This window comes from Dinoponera quadriceps, unplaced genomic scaffold, assembly GCF_001313825.1.
Source record: "Dinoponera quadriceps isolate SergipeBrazil2010 unplaced genomic scaffold, ASM131382v1 scaffold1383, whole genome shotgun sequence".
NCBI lineage: Eukaryota > Metazoa > Arthropoda > Insecta > Hymenoptera > Formicidae > Dinoponera > Dinoponera quadriceps.
Genome location: NW_014555462.1, coordinates 98786 through 116900, shown reverse-complemented (window position 1 = coordinate 116900; position 18115 = coordinate 98786). Strand labels below are relative to the sequence as shown.

Sequence of the window (18115 nt, the reverse complement as noted above, 5' to 3'; positions counted from 1 at the left end):
ATATATATATATATATACTTTGTAAAATGTCGATGCTTTCCGCTAGTGGATAACTTCGTTTTGCGACCAATTCTTCATAAAATTTCGCTTATCTCCCACTCTAAGGCGCTAACTTCGCATCGTATCGATTTTCCGTGGCGCCACCTCGCCTCGTTCGTCGATCTTCTCTTCGTCTTATTCAACATTGCATTCTCTTCGTTTGTTTCCAGATCCCAGGGTGAATGATTGGGTGATGATGAGCAGTCCCCTCCCGACCGTGGTGATATGCCTGTCGTACGTTTACTTTAGCAAGGTTCTGGGACCGAAGCTGATGGAAAACAGAAAGCCTTTCGATCTCCGGGGGATCCTCATAACGTATAATCTCCTACAGACCCTCTTCTCCACGTGGATATTCTACGAGGTTTGTTTCCCTCTTATCACCGATGATGTCTGTTTACGTTATTTCTAACTACGAAGGATTTGTCTTTGCTAGAAAGATTAGCGTAGCTTCGCGTAACACGCGTAAACACGCGATGCGGAAACGTTTTGAAGTATAAAATTGTACGGGAAGATAAACAGGTGAAGAAAAGCTGTAAAAATTCTCGTTTATTTACTGTTATTAAAGGATGCCTTCATACTTGAAAACTTGACCGACAAAATACTGATTTTTTTGTAAAATTTACGTTTTACCGGTTGTACAGAATTATAAATGCTTTTTCAGAGCGAAAGTACACGCGAAAATAAATTGGAGCATTGCTTAGTAAATGGCAAAAATGGTTAAACATTTCTAAGTGGCATCTCTAGCTGTCAGTAACGTAAATATTTGCCTGACACAGAAATATTGCAGCTTACCGGATGTGTCAGTGCTCCAATCGGGGAAATTTCAAAGAACATTTATATATTTTTTCGATTAAATTTGGAGGCCTAAAAGATACGAAAGTTTGCGGACAAATTTTTGTAATTCTTAAGTAGATTTTTCGTTAGATACAGTAAAACAGGGTAGCACACTTATCGCGTTCATATTTATATCGCACTTACATATACGTAATATTTATATATATGAGAAATCTAAAAAATGTAACATAATCGTGTCAATGTTTGTTTAACATGTTGAGAATCGTATCTACGTTATGCGTTACTACGTTTATCAATGTTTATTAATTTCGTCATCGAACTTTGACATTATCCTCTTAATGAAACATTGTGAAAATGCAGCACATAAGTGAATCTCTGACGCAAGATAATAAGTAACAGAATTGATAGTCATGAGGGATTTGATTATCTTTTCGTGGCGAGGTTGTTTTCAATTAACCCACCTCCGCGTTTCAACGGTCAATAACTGCAGTCGGCAGTGGCCCAGTTTGGATAGGCAACAATACGATATTCTTTATTGAGAAAGGGGGAGGTGGAGAGAAAGGGAGGGAGGGAGAGAGAGAGAGAGCTCATAGAAGATCTGTGAGAAACAACAGAAACTTTGGACTTGCACAGCCCATTTATGAAAATTGCCAAAAACATTCGGGGATGAATAGCCGTTCGCTCTTTTAGATACAAGCGGCGAGTAAATCGCGTTTTTTCTCCCTTTTCCTTTATTGCGTCCTTTAAGTTACTCGTGTTTACACCGGTCTGGAGAATAATCTATAACGTCTAGAGGAGTAAGCTTAGAATATTTAGACGAGAGTTCAACGGATACACGGCATGTCTCTGTGATATTCGTCTACTACCGAACAAGCCCTTTCTCGTCGGCATCGAATTACACATTTAGCTCGCGATCGAAATCTTCCTGTTGTTTTCCCGTAGCGTATTCGTGATCATGATACGCTCGGACGGAATAACAGCCACGAGATTTGACGAGAAATACGGCCGATTTACGACATCGATCACTAATCGGACGCAGACGGAAATTACAATTGTATCGTGGTATGTCCACGTGTCGCGGTATTACGGCCGGTAATTGCAATGCGACGACTTAATTAAGTGTATATATTTACAAGTAAAAACGCGTGCATATTTTACGTAATAGGATCGGAATATGTTTCGCAACAGAATATCTTCTCTCTGTGTGTGTGTGTGTGTGTGCGTGCGTGCGTGCGTGCGTGTGTGCGTGCGTGCGTGTGTGTATGTGTGTGTGTGTGTCCTGCTTTAGATTTATGAATTCCGTCCTCTTAGCCTCAACTGCCTTTCCTGTTATCGCGAGACGCAATTAAAGAGAAAAAAATAATGAATGATGTTCTAACGTTCTGACGTTGTAACATAAATAGAAAGCAGGAATTGATTTATCCTTCTCTTCGTCCTTGAGTATGTACAACTTATTCTCGATTCGGGAACAGAGTCGAATTTCTTCATGGTCGATTTTGAAGAAACGACAATCGAATCTGGCTCACGGTCAATATTGCGCACGCATATCACGATACAGTTATGCGCGTGCGAACGCGTGGCCGCGCGCGAAAGTAACCGGAATCTCGTCACATCGAAGAAGACGGGTCACGAAGGCGCTCATCGTAATACATGCCACGTTCCTCGAAAGAACGCGAAGACAATTTGAATTTGCATTTACTCCCATTTTGTGTAAATTAATAAAAAAGATACGTGAAAGAAAGAGAGATAGAGAGAGAGAGAGAGATATTTTCTCCTTCGCCTTCTAATATCGACCGGTGGGTACACTTTCCGTTCGACGGAAATCACTGAATTTCATCGTCAAACTTGTTCAAACTTCCTAAGTCAGTTTTTACGCATACAAATCGATCGCTCAGCAGGTTCTATATTTTATTTGCAAATGTTCACAGAGATGTGCCACACTCTTTCCTTTCTGAGCCGGCTCGAGCAATAAGCGAACTTCATTGAATTTAAATGACGTCCGTGAACACGCTACGATGTTCACATCAATTTATACCGTTTAGTTTACGATACTCGTTTCACTTTCACGTCAAACACCGCTTAATTAAAACGACTTACTTCCGTGTTAAGATAGATGCTTCGAAAGAGACGTGTCGAGTTTTAGTGACGAGTTTTTCGATGATTTAAAAATTGCGTTCCATTCAGTTAGATCAAACGGGGGATAGATTATTATTCCTTGCATTTATTTATAAGTCTCCAAATTCCTTCTATTCAATATTTTTTTCCTCTCAATTCATGAAAATTATTCTGGAATAACAAGAATATGATATTTTTAGTGGAATTATATAAAATTATATATATATATATATATATATAAGAGAAAGTTTTATTTTCATATAAGATTATATATATATATTCTTGCTTATATATGAAAATATGAATCTTGAATTGATACTCCTTTTTTCTTTGTAACAAAGCACAGGAGGAAAGACATGTTCCTATATATATATTAAATTACTGAATAATTTTTTTATTTTTCCATGTGTACGATTGAGTAAAACAAAGCAATCTATATTATTATTAACAATATTGAAAAGAAATTTAGCATTTGCTAATAGTCCATGGTACTCCAACGTTTGAATGTTGAGGGCATGCAAAATTCCCATACAGTCGTGACCGCATTCTCATAGATGATCCGAATTTCCAATATCTGAAAAATTTATGTCGCATAGTTTCAATTTGTCTGATATATCCTGTTTTGTTCGGGAACTATGTGACGTTAGCATATTCCAGCGTGTGAACGAATCAATGATAAGTAATAATCCAAGCGTAGCAAGTTGTTTGAAATCACGCAAGAATCGTTTAATAAAACCGAATAATTAGGCGCAAATGGCTTCATTTATATGTAATGTATACGATCACTAAAAGTCTGCAATAAATCCCGTATTTCATCAATAATAACAAGAAAACGGCAGCTCATCAATTAAACATGGAAAGTTTATCAAGGCACAAGAACAAAGAAAAACATTGACATATGACATTATGTAATATTGAAATAATAACTAGTTCGTCAATCGCGATTACAAATTGTAATTAAATGCAATTGTGTGATAAATTGCAAATATATGCAAATTCTTTGAAAAGACAAAAATGAAAACAAGAAGGAAAATTATATTAAGTTTTCGGAAGAACTGAAGAGGGAAAAAACGATTAAAAAGTAACGAATATTAATCAATATTTTTTTCTCGTATCCTGAGCATATACGAGGGCAGTCCGATAAGTACTTAGCCTACAAAGAAAAACGAAAATTTTGGAAAAGTGGCGATTTATTTCTCAACATAGTCTCCTTTTAGCTCGATACACTTGACCCAGCGATGCTCCAACTTCTTTAACCCATCTGAAAATCATCGGTTTTCTCGAAGTCTGCAAAGTAGGCCTCCGTGGCGGCGATAACCTCCTCATTTGGCCAAATTGGTCGAATTGGACTACGAACTGCTGCCCCACCGTATTCTCCAGATTTGGCCCTGTGCGACTTTTTTTTGTTTCCAAACTTGAAAAAGTCACTCGTCGGGCAGAAATTTGAGTCGAATGAGGAGGTCATCGCCGCTACGGAGGCCTTTGCAGACTTCGAGAAAACGTATTTTTCAGATGGGTTAAAGAAGTTGGAGCATCACTGGGTCAAGTGTATCGAGCTAAAAGGAGACTATGTTGAGAAATAAATCGCCACTTTTCCAAAATTTTCGTTTTTTTTTTTGTAGGCTAAGTACTTATCGGACTGTCCTCGTATATTCATTTAATCAATTTATACTTGCACGCTCGAATTTCACTGAAAAAACAACAGACGTAATTTGATGAGAACATAAGGATACTGCAAACCCAAGCTAGGGAATGTAAAATTAATTTACTCCTACGAGTACAGTACGCGTCTTTTTTGAGCGCAACAGATTATATCGCGCTGTAACTCCTGAGAGTATAATTGGAGCCATTTAGCAAATTAATCTTCGTCCTCGCGACGACCTCGTGAATGTGCGACGCTTTTCGACCACGCGAATCTATTCTTAAATTCACGGGAATTCGGTTAAATGAACCGTTAACACGAAAATTACACTTGCGCTCGAGACTGGCGGAAAGATTTGCACAAGTGTACGTTCAGATTGCTGCTTTCTGAATCAAAGATCGTCTTCTCGAGATTACTTGATCTGTTGAAACTGTTGAAAAAAAGAAAAGAAGGAGGAGGAGGAGAAAACGATCAGCGAAACTTTTAACACAGGCTGCGTCCCGATATTTACTGCCAGTGTTGAAAATCTATAATATACGTAATACGAACTATAGATTTCGCAGCCACGATAGGCGATCTTCAGTTGTCTTCAAGATTCGCGCGTAAATGGCAAATAATAACAATCTATTATTGCGATGACTTTTATTCGAAATGCATGCGACACTGGTCGGTACTTAAATGCACACTTATTTCAGTATCTGATGAGCGGTTGGGCGAAAGGTTACAGTTTCCGATGTCAGCCAGTGGATTACTCGTACAGTCCGATGGGCATCAGAATGGCAAATACTTGCTGGTGGTATTACTTTAGCAAATTCACCGAGTTCTTTGACACGGTGAGTATCGATATTTGCTTGGCTCGCGCCGCTCTTGAACAGCTAATAAGAAAACACAAAAACTTTGCTCGGTAAAACTCATCGAAAGTTGCAAGTTAGAAGGTCATTTATTTCTTTTCTTCGTTTGTCTTACTTCTTCGTCAAATTTATCTAATCACAGCTCATGGAATGTGGAAAATGTACGTCTTACTTTAGGAAAATAATTAATCATCATCTGAATGATTGAAAACATTGCGCGTCCTATTGTTTTATTCTAGCTCAAGTCGAGAATAGTAACCGTTATATTTACATCTTAGAAAGTTAAAAAGGGGAAAGTTATCGGCGAAGTGTATTAGTAAGAATTGCCAAAGTAGCGAGGATGAGAGTAAGATCCAACAACTTTCCTTTTCTTCTCAGCTATTCTTCATTCTGCGGAAGAAGAACCAACACGTCTCCACGCTTCACGTAATTCATCACGGGATAATGCCTTTCTCCGTGTGGATAGGGGTGAAGTTCACACCGGGCGGCCACAGCACTTTCTTCGCCCTCTTAAACACCTTCGTGCACATCATAATGTATTTTTATTACATGGTAGCTGCGATGGGCTCGCAGTTCCAGAAGTACATATGGTGGAAGAAGTACCTCACCACTTTGCAAATGGTGAGTTCGGCATTATTTTGAACGGTCATGAATGTAAAATGACGATTGTGCGGTAAGTGTGTGAGAAGTTACACGATCGTCTCGTAATGTTTTTCGCGTTTCGCACGGGATCTTACAATTCTCCTTAAAATATGCGCTGACACGCTGCGCTTGTGCGTTTGAGAAAGAATCCTGAATACGTTTAACATGCTCGCTACAAATGTCAAGGAAACATATACGTGCGACATTGATGATTCTTTCTATAACCACATAAATAAATCAGGTCTGTTTTGCACAATTATATAAGAACGAATACAGCGTGATCTGTGGGGAAGAATTTGCGTGGAAATGATAATAATGTTTAATTGAAATTGTCTCTTGACGTTTTGAAAGTCGAATTCGTAAGAGCGGTTTAAGATGGTATCGGTGACCGAATCCTCGATATAAGAGATCCAATTCGCTCTTTAATTCCGTCCATCCGTCACTAGAAGATACAGTCCTTCAGTCTTCATATAATATCGTGAGATTAATAATTAATTTTGATCCGCCGTGATAAGGTGCAGAATTAAAACGCCATCGTTTTCCGTTGCCGCTTAGTTATTCGTGGATTTATCAGAGGCTGCTTGCTCACTCACTCGCTTATTCTGATTTCAGGTACAATTCGTGTTGATCATGTCTCACCAATTCCAATTGTTCTTCACTGAGTGCGACTATTCACGCGGCTTTATGATCTGGATCGGCTTGCACGGTTGCCTGTTTCTCGGGTTGTTCTCGGACTTTTACAAGACAAAGTACAGAGGCGTGGGTAGCAAGGCCTCCGCGAGGATGCAAAACGGCTCTTCCGGCGGTGCCTGCATGCCGATCTTGGACGAGAACAACAAGCCGGCGCACAACGGTGTATCCTCGTACACGACGATTTACAACAAGTACAACAGCTGTTACAGCAATGGCACGAACAACGGTTACGTCGCTAACAATAATACGGAAAAGAAGCTCGCTTAGGACACATTGCTGCCTTGGTGGATACTCGGACATTTTCTTCGAAGTGTTGCCGGTCGGTTCGTCTCGCCGTACTACAGTTACCATTCATCCGCCATAACGTCATCTCGCGACAGGGGTAAAACGAATTTACGTGTGAAATGCGCCAGTCGAGACAGCAACAAATTACGCGCGCGCGCAAGGAGGATGAAGAGAGACGAGAGGTACTCGTGAAGAAAAAAAAAAAGAGGTAAACAAGAAAACAGCGAGACAAATTTTCGTTATCTCGCTGCAATATTCTGCGTTGTTAGCAGAGCGAAAGCTGTGTTCACTAACATAGAGTCATCGACGGGATAGAACTGTTACAACGTCCGTTACAAAATAAAAAGAACAAAAAAAAGAGAGATAGAGAGAGAGGGGGAAAGAGAGAGAGAGAGAGAGAGAGAGAGAGAGAGAGAGAGAGAGAGACAAGAAACGACGGAATGCGCAAATCATCGCTAATATCGCGCAATCTTCCTCTTTTGAGCCTTCGTAATAATGAAACGTCGTGGTTTGTACTCGATTTGTTAGAGCCTCGTGACACTTGCTGCCACTCGAAAATAGAACATCGATAATATCGTCGGTAATCATCGATAATACGATAAGAGAACTAGTGAAAGGGGATAAAAAAAGAGACTACTTTTGCACTTTCTATATTTCTCGGCGCTATCGAAAATCGCTGTCGCTGCGGTTTGTAAGATCTCTAGGTCGTGAATAGCTTGACAACGTGTTTAAAAAGGATAGGGACTCGAATGCTATGTAACCCTTGAAAATCCGTAACGTCTGAGAGAGGGGGAAAAACGAGAGCGAGAGAGAGAGTAAAAGAGAGGAGTTATGAGAGCGAGCTTAATGACGTTTAAAGCGCACACATACACGGCGACGGAGTAGAACCACGTGAGCTATATTCCCCGTTGAAAAATCGAGAACGAACGAAGCTGGTGCGTTCTTTGTGTGTGCATCTTTTTCATGAGTTGTGTGTATTTGTTGTGCGCGCGCGCGCGCGTGTGTGTGTGTGTGTGTGTGTGTGTGTGTGTGTGTGTAGAGAGACGAATACGCACTAGTGTTTCTTGTTTGGCACTTGGTGAACTTTTCCAAGACATTTTTTCCCCTTATCGAGACGTTGAATTCCCTCTCATCTCGATCTCTCCTTTTCTTCCCCCTCCCGTCATTATCATCATTATCACCGATTCTATCTCTCTCTCTGCAATCCCGATTGTGTTCAGAACTTGGGCGCATTTTGTGAAATTTAAGCATACAAATCGATTCGCCCGAATCAATATCGCGTTATATATATGTATATATATATATACATATATATATATCGTGTATCGATACTATATACAATATCGAATAAAGCAGAGTCGGTTTACACAGGATCGATCTGGTAGTTGCTAACAATTCGTGATGTCCCCGCTGTGATGTTGATTTATCAATTTAGAAATTGGTGTGCCCAAGGGACATTGTTGGCTAATAATTAGCTAGTTAGTTAATCTAATTCTCGGCAGGGACAGGGTTCTTTAGACTTTATGGGAACGTTACGAATTCTTAGCGACATGTGCCAACGTATATTCATAGTTAATTGAACATCTACACGGACACTTTCCTCACGTTTTCTCGATTCATTCGGGGGCTTGATTCTACCATAGTACACGGTATATAGTAACGATAGCGATAATCCGTAATGACGGTGATGGTGGTAATGATGTGATGATAGTTTTTATGTAGTGATGGTGATAATGATGTGATGATAGTGTTTATGCGGTGATGGTAACGGTGGCGGTGGTTAGTAGTAGCGATGCTAGTGCCCGGCTCCGATGCTGACGCCGCTGTCGGCGCTGGCGTTGACAAAAAATTGTTCGCTGCTTCGATCATTTCCTCGTTAGGCCTGCGGTGCAGTAAGCCGCAGTGCGGCCTGTTTATTGTACAACACACAACTGGCGCTTTAATCGATCGGAAAAGCACGCGACATTCAAGTCACGAAGCTCTTTCTAGTGTCGTAGAATCAAGCTTCCAAAGTGAGCCCGCACTAAGCAACGAGCCTCTCTTACACGCGATCATTATCATGAGCCGGATCATGAATCGCGAGAACGAGCCGAGTGCAAAAACGTGTGTGTGTGTGTGCGCGTGTGTGTGTTTTAATTTACGTATGTATGCGCGAGAATTATACCTACACGAGGGGAAGGGGAAACGTTTCAAGACCGTAATTAGTTGCACTAAGATTAATATATTTGTACTTCCTATTTTTCTGAGCATATTATTTATGATGATCCAAATATACAATAAAATACTAATGATGGAATGCCTCGACTATAGTGAAATTAACCTCGATTGTTTTACAAAACGTATAGATTTACGAATCAAGGATACGAAACGGATCGAGAGAGAGAGAGAGAGAGAGAGAGAATGGAGAAACAAGAGCGAGAGGGAAAGATGTGAAAACAGTCTTGCGTCGTGTTGTTGATCAGCCTCCTTATGAAAGTTTATGTACGTAATTGATGCTTGCGTTCGAAAAGCCTCTTTCCTCCGATGCGACTTCGGAAGCGCACTTCCGAGCGAGTGTAACGATTAAAACTTAATCCTTATATACATAATTTATCTTCTCTTTCTTTATTTCCGTAAAACATCATGCTCTATGGTCGTAATTCGTATCGTCACCGTAAGAAACTGTATTTTTGAGTAACAGAGTGCGCGTAATAATAATAATAATAATAATAATAATAGTAATATGAGACGGCAATAGCAATGTCTATCGTTATCCAATATTGAATCATTATTTGATATATTAATTAAATATTATAGGCTCGCCAAATGTTTATATTTTCTTGACGTTTCACATCTATAATAGCAATAATTCTACTTGTGTGTCTAAGTTCTTCGCGTACATTCGGTTTCAATACGGCTGAGACATGTTTTTCCGGCGCAATTCAGATGAGAAAGAGAGAAAAAGAAAGAACGTGGTTGATGGTTCGACGAAAGAGAGAATTTGTTTCTTTAATTCCCGGAAATTAAATTCTCTCACTGGACATCGTCTGTGTTTCTCGAACTACATCGAGAGGAAATATTCAGACCGTTTTGGAAACCAAATGTAATACATAATATCATAATTGCAGCGGTCGGCGTTTTACTTAACGTTTAAATTATCTCCATTAACTTATTACCGTCTCTAGCTCTTATTAGCATTTAAATCAACTTACGCAGACACATTCCTCACGTAAGCACGTAACCGGATTTACGACCTGTCGCAATGTGTACATTCCGAGATTGACACGTTACACTCGCGAGTGAATCGCCGCCGAATTTGCGACTCGATCGTTCGTTGCGTCGTGATTTAATTAATTGCTCATCAGCTTCCCGTCGTCGGGTTTACACGCGCGCGCGAGAACACAGGAAGCCGTTGCGGTGACAAGAAAAAACAAAGCGAGCGACAACTAACGCACATGGCTGAATTGCGAGCCGACTAATTAAATCGTTTTTCACATGTGTGCATACTAGTGTGAGAGAACTGCCACGAGCGGAGCGAAACGGAATTGGGCACGCGTGAAGAACGGCGTGAAAAACGAAAGTGTGCTCCGCTCGTCGAGCTCTCGAGCGGCAGGAAGAGCGCGTTGAATTCCCCGCGAATGTTTCACTCTACGCACAACTACTGCGATAAAATAGCGAAGCGATCTAGGCAAGAGAGAGAGAGAGAGAGAGAGAGAGAGAGAGAGAGAGAGAGAGAGAGACGTGGTGCCGTTACGTTTTCCCAGTCTCGTTTCTGTTTGTGATATACGGGGCACCACCACGGTGCTGACGGCGCGCGCTCGCGCGCGCTGCTAATTGATGCGCCTGTACAGAGAAAATGTTTTAGCGAAGAAAGCAACGCACAGCGTGTGTCTCCTTTTAGCGACATGTAGAATTACTACGGCGATCTTTTTAGAGGATGGTGAGACTCGGCTACCCGCTCGCACTTCTCGTGAATGAGCGACAGCAATAAGTAACACATCGTAACACACACACACGTAAACACACGACGCTCGAGCCCCACGTACATCGCTTATTGTTTGCGAAATTAGAGCCGAATGGTTGTCGCGAGACCGCGCATATTTTACACTACGTTCCCAACGAGTCGAGAAAACGCCGCGCTCCGATCGCTCCTCTCTACCTGCCTTTTTTCTTCATCTACTCTCGTTGTTGCCGCGCGAGCGAGCGAGCGGTTCTCGACCGACGGATGTAACGGATCGCGAGAATCCCAGGTCTGAGAATCAACGGTCGTTATTTGAAGCTCGTCTCACGCGAGATGTACGTGGATCCGATCGGGACGTGATCGAGCTCTGCGTATCTCAAACGCAGCGAGAATTGCAAAAAATGAGCGCACTTATTGGAACACTTATTGGAACATTTGGTCGGCGCCTAGTGAATTTGCTCCACTTTCGTAATTCTCACTACGTTCTGAAATAACACAACCGAGTCTCTGAATATTTGGAGTTAAATCTCGGAGTCGATTGCACATCTCAAAGCGTAGTGAGAATTGCAAAAATGAGCGAATTTATTGGAACATTTATAATTTCGTTTATAAATCGGTCGATACCTAATGAATTCGTTCACTTTTGTAGTTCTCGCTACGTTTTGAGGTGTCGCAATCGACGACCCCCTGAGTGTTTCGGTCGAACCATACACGATAACACGTGACGTTATATCACTCGTGGTCGCGACTCCATTAAAAAAAAATGCATGCCTAACTCTAATTGCAAATCCGAGTGTCTCACTAGAGATAAGTTTCAAATAACGAGCGTTAATACGGGCCTCAGTTGCTCGCGATTGGCAGACACCTCGCAATCGCAGACCGAAGATAATTATCGCCCCTCGATATTCCGCCGTTTTTGCGAGAAAGTGGCCCTGCGTTCGGCGGAGGAAAAGCTCAGCGAACACCTGGTGATTATCGTCTGCGATTGAAGTATTCTTTTAGATCCTCGATAGATCCCGGAGGAATGTACCGATCCAGAAATAATAACAATAATCATTAAGCGCCCACCGAATTATTTTCTCCGCCGAGCGCGGCTAATAATGACCACGTTCGGCGGGACGGTTGACTTCACAACTGTTGGAAGTCTTCCGCGTTGAGATCGAATCATTTTGCCAGATCTAAGAGAATAATCCAATCTCGGCTGAGAAAACCTTCAACGGTTGCAAGGTAAACCCTGATTTTCTGCCCGACAGTGGTCAGTGGCCAAATTTGCTTCGGTGAAATTTGCGTGCACACACATACACACACGCGCGATTCTCGATCGCACATTCGTTTTTTTTCCAACGGACGCGATATACTTCCTTTCCTCGACGAAGATGTCGTTTATTGGGTACGCGTTGCGGTAATTCGATTGCGTTTTATCCTCAAGCGAACGAGCGGTCTTTTTCTCACGTGCATCGCCGCCAGAATATTTTTCTAAGGAAATCCCACACGTCGATGACCCGACATCATCCTCTCCCCCCCCCCCCCTCCTCCTTTCCCCTAACGTCGTCGTTTCCGCGAGAGGATCTTGCAGCGGAAATTTTTCGCGGATTGGATCACGTTAAATCCAGTTGTTTCCCCGCGAAATAAAGTGGCCTGTCTTCATTGACACGATGGAGGATTAGCGGNGGGGGGGGGGCACGCGCGAACCGTCGTGTTCTTTTTGCGTTTGCGGCAATATTTCACGACGTTATCCTCGACGCACGGCGGCTTATCCGCGCGGGACGCCACCAAGAGCCACGTAGAATGTATGCGAGTAACTTTTTACATTTATAAAGGAGCGATTATAGGTTTGGCGATTTATAATAATGTTGTTGTTCGAAATATTGTAACATACGGGTCTCTCGTCGCCGCCGGATGCATCTTTCAGCCGCGGATTCTTCGGTCGAGACTCCGAGTCTTGAGACTTGTCCTCGTCTTGGTGAAAATATCCAAATAAACTCGTCGTCTGCGCGACAACTTTCTAACATTACGTAGGTTGTTCCGGAATCGATAGAACATGATCATGCAGTCTGTTCGAATGTGTGAATCCGGTGAGGGACAACTCCGAGTTGACTCTCGTTTGAGTCTCACGACTCTCTCAAAATCACGGCAATTTGTTCTTCGAGACTTTTCGAATCTGAACGCACGACTCTTCGTGCGCGATCGAGCGTCGAATTAAAACTACATCCCGTTTAGGACTAAGTATCGGGCGCAGTTTCATTATATCCGTTTGCCTCTTGGATCGCTTGGTTCCTTGAAGAAATCCCTTAATTTTAGATTACCGGTTGCTCGATTAATTCCATCGTTCTCGCCGAGTGATTGTAGAAGATTATATAGAAAATTGAGGGAGAATCACGGCGAGATTCTCGCCGGGGGAGGGGATTGATTCCGAGTTGTCGAGAGAATCGGTGGTCGACCAGATACCCGGTGGTTTGCAAACACTGTGTATACGATTAGGACCCTCTGTCCCTTTTCCTCTCGAGATCGCCGAATTTCCCTGAATCACGAGCGTATATCACGAAGAGATGACGATAGTCGCGCAATAGAGAATTGAATTATGTCAGTGAGCGAGCAATGTGCAAAGGGCAAGGAAAAAAGTGATACTCTTGTTGCGTGAGAGAAAGAGATGAAAGGTAATCCGCACGTTCATCACATTATCGTCGCGATGACGTGTTCCGCAGCTTCATGTTCATTCGAAAGATCTAAAACGAAAGCGCCAGAGAGAATGAGCGACGATGAGAGGGAGAGTGCGTATCTCGCGTCACGTACCTAATGTTACGAACTCTGTAATGATTCTCATTATATTTTTGTACATAATTGGGGAGAATTACGAGAGAATAAAGCAAATGAAAATATGAAATTAACACTTAACTGCATTTGGCATGATTGAATAGCGCGTAGTGTGAAATTCGTCCATGATCTATGCTCTGTAAGCGCGTAATATTCCTAGAATAATATATGAATATTATTCAATATTAAAATAATATTCCTATAATATTTTAAGAATGTTATGTAATACTTTTTAATATTATAGGAATGTTCTATTGATGTTATATGTCCACTTCACATAATATTCTTGGCATATTATAAAAATGTTTTAGAATATTTAAAAAAATGAAATAATAATATACAAACGAATAAATAAAAAATTATATATATATATATATACTATATATATATATATATAGTAGTATATATACATGTATATACATATGTATGTACATAGAGTTGAATATTTAAAAAATATATAATATTACAGAAATATTAAATAATGTTACTAGAATATTATTAGAATATTACGTATAATATTTTAAGAATATACCCAGAATATTACTTAATATTAAATAATATTATGTGCTTGTAGGGTTTGACATTAATTTTCACTGCTGTCTAATCATCTATTGCGCATGTTCGTGAATCATAGGTTCGCTTCGTCGTATTTTTGCGTGTTGCAAAACATGTAAAAAAAAAACTTGCAACCGTCCTGCGGCCGATTGTACAAGGTGTCGCATCAACATACGACCCATTACAACGAGTTGTGTGCCCAAAGGCGCACATGTCCAGACGTTAATTTCGGATTTGTCGATATAGACATGCCTTTCCAACGAAGTTATAGCGTTTCTAATTATTATCCTAATTATCAAAATAAAAGAAAAAAATATGTGAGTGAATCGTTATCGACAAATCCGAAATTGCTATCTGGACATGCGCGCCTTTGAGTAGGCAACTCGTCGTACAATGAGTCGTATGTTAATGCAACCTGTACATGGTTTCATCATACAAGAAGGAAGGGAGAAAAACAAGGGAATAACGAAGTGAAACAGTCGAGAATTTTACGCAACTGAACTATTTGGTTTTTACTCGTGCTTTACGATCGATACAAAAAATCGCTAGAATAATTCTTTTCCAAGCGGCACTTTGTACTTGTCCCCTCCTCCCCGTTCTTTTATTAGTACTAACTTCCGTTAGCCCGATTCTCAGAAAAGACCAACAATAATCGCAACCCTCGCTTAAGCTGGAGCTACAGTGGTGCCTGCAGGATACGGCTCTATCGCCGGGGCCTTTGAAATAATCGGATGGCTGACCACGTCCTCCTTAGTGGCGTATATCGACTTTGACTCCTGCTTCTCTTCATCGCTTCGCCAGTGCACCTGCAACACAAGTGAAACGCTCAACATGGATTTCACGTATTCGCAACGCGAGATTCTGTGAATTTTCTAAGATAATACTATGGAGAAGAAGGCGAATGTAGAATCAGCAATTATAGAATCGCTTATTCGGATCTGAAGATACAAAGTACACGAAGAGAAATGTAGACTAATTTTCACTATAAAATTCTCTCGGTAACATACATCCGTGATCATAAATTAAAAAGAATTTTATAAGAAAAATTACTATCGAATTTTGTAACTGAGTAACATATCGTCATTCCTCCATAATTACAGTCGCAACAAATACCAAATATTTTTCTCTCAGTATAACCGGATAAACTCTACCGTTTATTCTCACGCTACTGGAAGAAGTAGCTTGTAATGAAAAAAAATTGAGAGAAATCAAGCCGAAAAATTGAAAGGAATTCGAGAAAATTTGTAACATTTTCTCTGCGTGGTAACATATACTATAGTTGTTCAGAGACGATTTCACAGTTTTGGACACGCGTTTCTGAGAAGACGTCGGAAGTACCTTCTGTTTGTGCTGTTTGATGGCCTCGGCGCAACAGTTCACGACCATATTATCCGTCAGGACGCCGTCCTCCGAGGCGTAGGCTGCCATCTGCCAGCTGACACCCAGTTTCGCCAGCTCTCTGCCGGACATGCCCTCCGTCAGGTCGGCCATCTTGCTGCACAGCGCACTGTAGTCGAACTGTGCCACCTTCAGCCTCTTGTTACCCTCGATCGCCGGCTGGAGGACAAACTTGTCGAAGTAGAGCCGGACGAGACGCTCGCGCTCCTCGCGACCCGGAAGAGTGAACTCCACCATCTGGTCCAGCCTGTCACACACGGCCCAGTCGAACTGCTCCGGCGTATTCGACGCGAGCACCAGCATGAACTTGTCGCTCTGCTCGCCGGTACGGTTGAGGAACGCGTTCAAGGTAGCCCTGAGATCCTCCGAGATATGCTCGCTCGAGCGCTTCCTCAGGAACGCGTCTGCCTCGTCGATGAATAGCATCAGGCCCTTCCTGGACGTCAACGCCCAGTCGAATATCTTGTGAACAGCGGTGACACCGTCCCTACCGAGCGGCGCCATGTCGCCACCCGTGGCAATCGCGTAGTCCATGCCCGAGTGCTGGGCCAGCTTCTTCGCGAACATAGTCTTACCGGTGCCCGGTGGCCCGTACATCAGTATGTTCCCGTACATACCACGGTTGCGCCTCGTGTTCTTCGTGGCTATCGCGATGTCGCGCAGCTTCTTCTCCAGTTCCGGCGCGAGTATCACGCCGGACAGTGCGTCGGACTGCTTGGATCTCATCCTCTTCGCCGTCTGTATCGGATGCCGGAGCGCGTCCAGCAGCGCGAATTTCGAGGTCTCGCGTACCAACGACGGCTTGCCCAAGCGGGACTCGATGTAGCGCGTCGCCACGCTGGTCGCACCCTTGGCGGTGTACACCCCGAAGGCTAGCAGCGACAGACCGGCAACCGCCGCGGTGATCTTGTCCCAATCTTCCAGGAGGGCCTTGGCTCCCGAACCTAACACTGAGCCAGTTGTTCTGGAAGATGTGACGATTATGAAGCCTACATGCACTTCTCTATGCGCGAGCTGATGTTACGATACAATTACTTACTTTATAGATTCTAAAACTGTGATCCTCTTCTCCGAGGCTTTCAGCCTAATCTGTTCGAGATTGAGATCGTGGTTCTCTCTGTCGATCTTTGCCTTGGCCTTGAGTTCCGCCTCCAGTTTCCTCATCTCGTTCTTGTGCCTCAATTCCATCTCGTGCTCTATCGTGGCTTTCCTCATGGCTTCTTGCTTGGCCACCGATTCCTCCTGCCTCCTCAGATTCTCCTCGTTCATCTTCTGCTGCTGGATCAACTGTTCGTCGTAACGCTTCCTAGCTAACTGATCCTGATACTGCGCCCTCATTTGGTGCTGCTTCGTCTCCTCCTGTACGGTTTTCCTCCTTTCCTCACCCTCTACCCGCTTCTGCTCCAACTTGAGCTGTTCCATACTGGCCTCGTACTTCTTCATCTCAGTCTGTGATTCCACCTGTTTGGTGGTCTCCTGCATTTTCGACAGTTCCAAAGCTTCCTTCGCATATCCTGAAAAACAAAGTCGTACCTGTCAACTTCTTTTTCAGACAACGGCTCGTACTTCTGATTGACAGTAAGTGTAATTTTACAGTAGGCGTGAAAAATATACTTTCGAACGACGATAGCTTTTATGTTATGGTTTCAGAAATTGGCATTCTTATTTTCGAACTATTGATTGTATCTTGTAAAATGTCCTCCCTGTAAAATAATGATGCAATAACATCATCCCGACCGCTTACGTAATTAGGCGTGAGATTCTTTTTTTTCTTCATGATATATGCGAGTAAAAAGAACATTTACTGGATCGTTCGAGTTCCTTAGCGGCACCGGCGGCACGCTCCAAAGCGCCCGAGTCGAACATGTACGCATCCATTTGTGACTTGGTCATCCTCTTCGGGGGAGAACCACCGCCGCCGTCGTCGCCATCACCGCTGCCGCTACCCGTCGGCGGCACGAATTGCGAGAAGTCCGACGGCACCTGCGAATTGCGGTACCCGAACAGCCACGACATTTTCCTATCGTCCACTTGATCGTGCTCCGAAGAAGGTTATACTCGCACACCTCTACTTTTCTCTCACGACACGCGAACACCGGGTTCTGTCACGTGTAGCCCGTTTTGAGCGTGAAAGGGTTGCACGAATGAACGCGCCATCTCTAGGCGGTGCATCTGCCTCTTCAGCATCCGGATATCAATTGAGTCTTTCGACGCGTTCTTTTAGTTCCGGTCTACTATAAGTGCTTTAAGCCCGTATCAGACTACGGATTGGGAATAGAGATCGATTTGCATCTAGCCAATCAATATAAAGTTAACTAAACTCGGATTTAGTGAAATTTAGTGAAA

General features: G+C 42.6%; 2 protein-coding genes across 2 annotated transcripts; one reads left to right on the top strand and one right to left on the bottom strand.

Moving 5' to 3' along the window:
• The first annotated feature begins 214 nt into the window (after positions 1 to 214).
• On the top strand, positions 215 to 9650 carry LOC106744319 (elongation of very long chain fatty acids protein AAEL008004-like). Its single transcript, XM_014618988.1, has 4 exons — positions 215 to 400; positions 5287 to 5424; positions 5821 to 6063; positions 6697 to 9650. Exons 1-4 carry the CDS (start codon positions 233 to 235, stop codon positions 7042 to 7044), a joined length of 897 nt encoding a protein of 298 aa, XP_014474474.1. The 5' UTR covers positions 215 to 232; the 3' UTR covers positions 7045 to 9650.
• A 5207-nt stretch (positions 9651 to 14857) lies between these two features.
• LOC106744314 (ATPase family AAA domain-containing protein 3) lies at positions 14858 to 17939 on the bottom strand. Its single transcript, XM_014618984.1, has 4 exons — positions 17575 to 17939; positions 16809 to 17283; positions 15710 to 16733; positions 14858 to 15177 (listed from the first exon to the last, which is right to left on the bottom strand). Exons 1-4 carry the CDS (start codon positions 17783 to 17785, stop codon positions 15037 to 15039), a joined length of 1851 nt encoding a protein of 616 aa, XP_014474470.1. The 5' UTR covers positions 17786 to 17939; the 3' UTR covers positions 14858 to 15036.
• Between the last annotated feature and the right edge of the window lie 176 nt (positions 17940 to 18115).

What these genes read in the sequence shown, in the direction of transcription:
- LOC106744319 (XM_014618988.1), top strand. Translation starts at nt 233, where the DNA reads ATGATGAGCAGTCCCCTCCCGACCGTGGTGATATGCCTGTCGTACGTT. An exon ending in CCACGTGGATATTCTACGAG is followed by an intron (nt 401 to 5,286) that starts GTTTGTTTCCCT and finishes CACTTATTTCAG; the next exon opens with TATCTGATGAGCGGTTGGGC. An exon ending in TCACCGAGTTCTTTGACACG is followed by an intron (nt 5,425 to 5,820) that starts GTGAGTATCGAT and finishes TTTTCTTCTCAG; the next exon opens with CTATTCTTCATTCTGCGGAA.
- LOC106744314 (XM_014618984.1), bottom strand. Translation starts at nt 17,785, where the DNA reads ATGTCGTGGCTGTTCGGGTACCGCAATTCGCAGGTGCCGTCGGACTTC. An exon ending in ACAGTTTTAGAATCTATAAA is followed by an intron (nt 16,734 to 16,808) that starts GTAAGTAATTGT and finishes CACATCTTCCAG; the next exon opens with AACAACTGGCTCAGTGTTAG. An exon ending in TCAAACAGCACAAACAGAAG is followed by an intron (nt 15,178 to 15,709) that starts GTACTTCCGACG and finishes CTTGTGTTGCAG; the next exon opens with GTGCACTGGCGAAGCGATGA.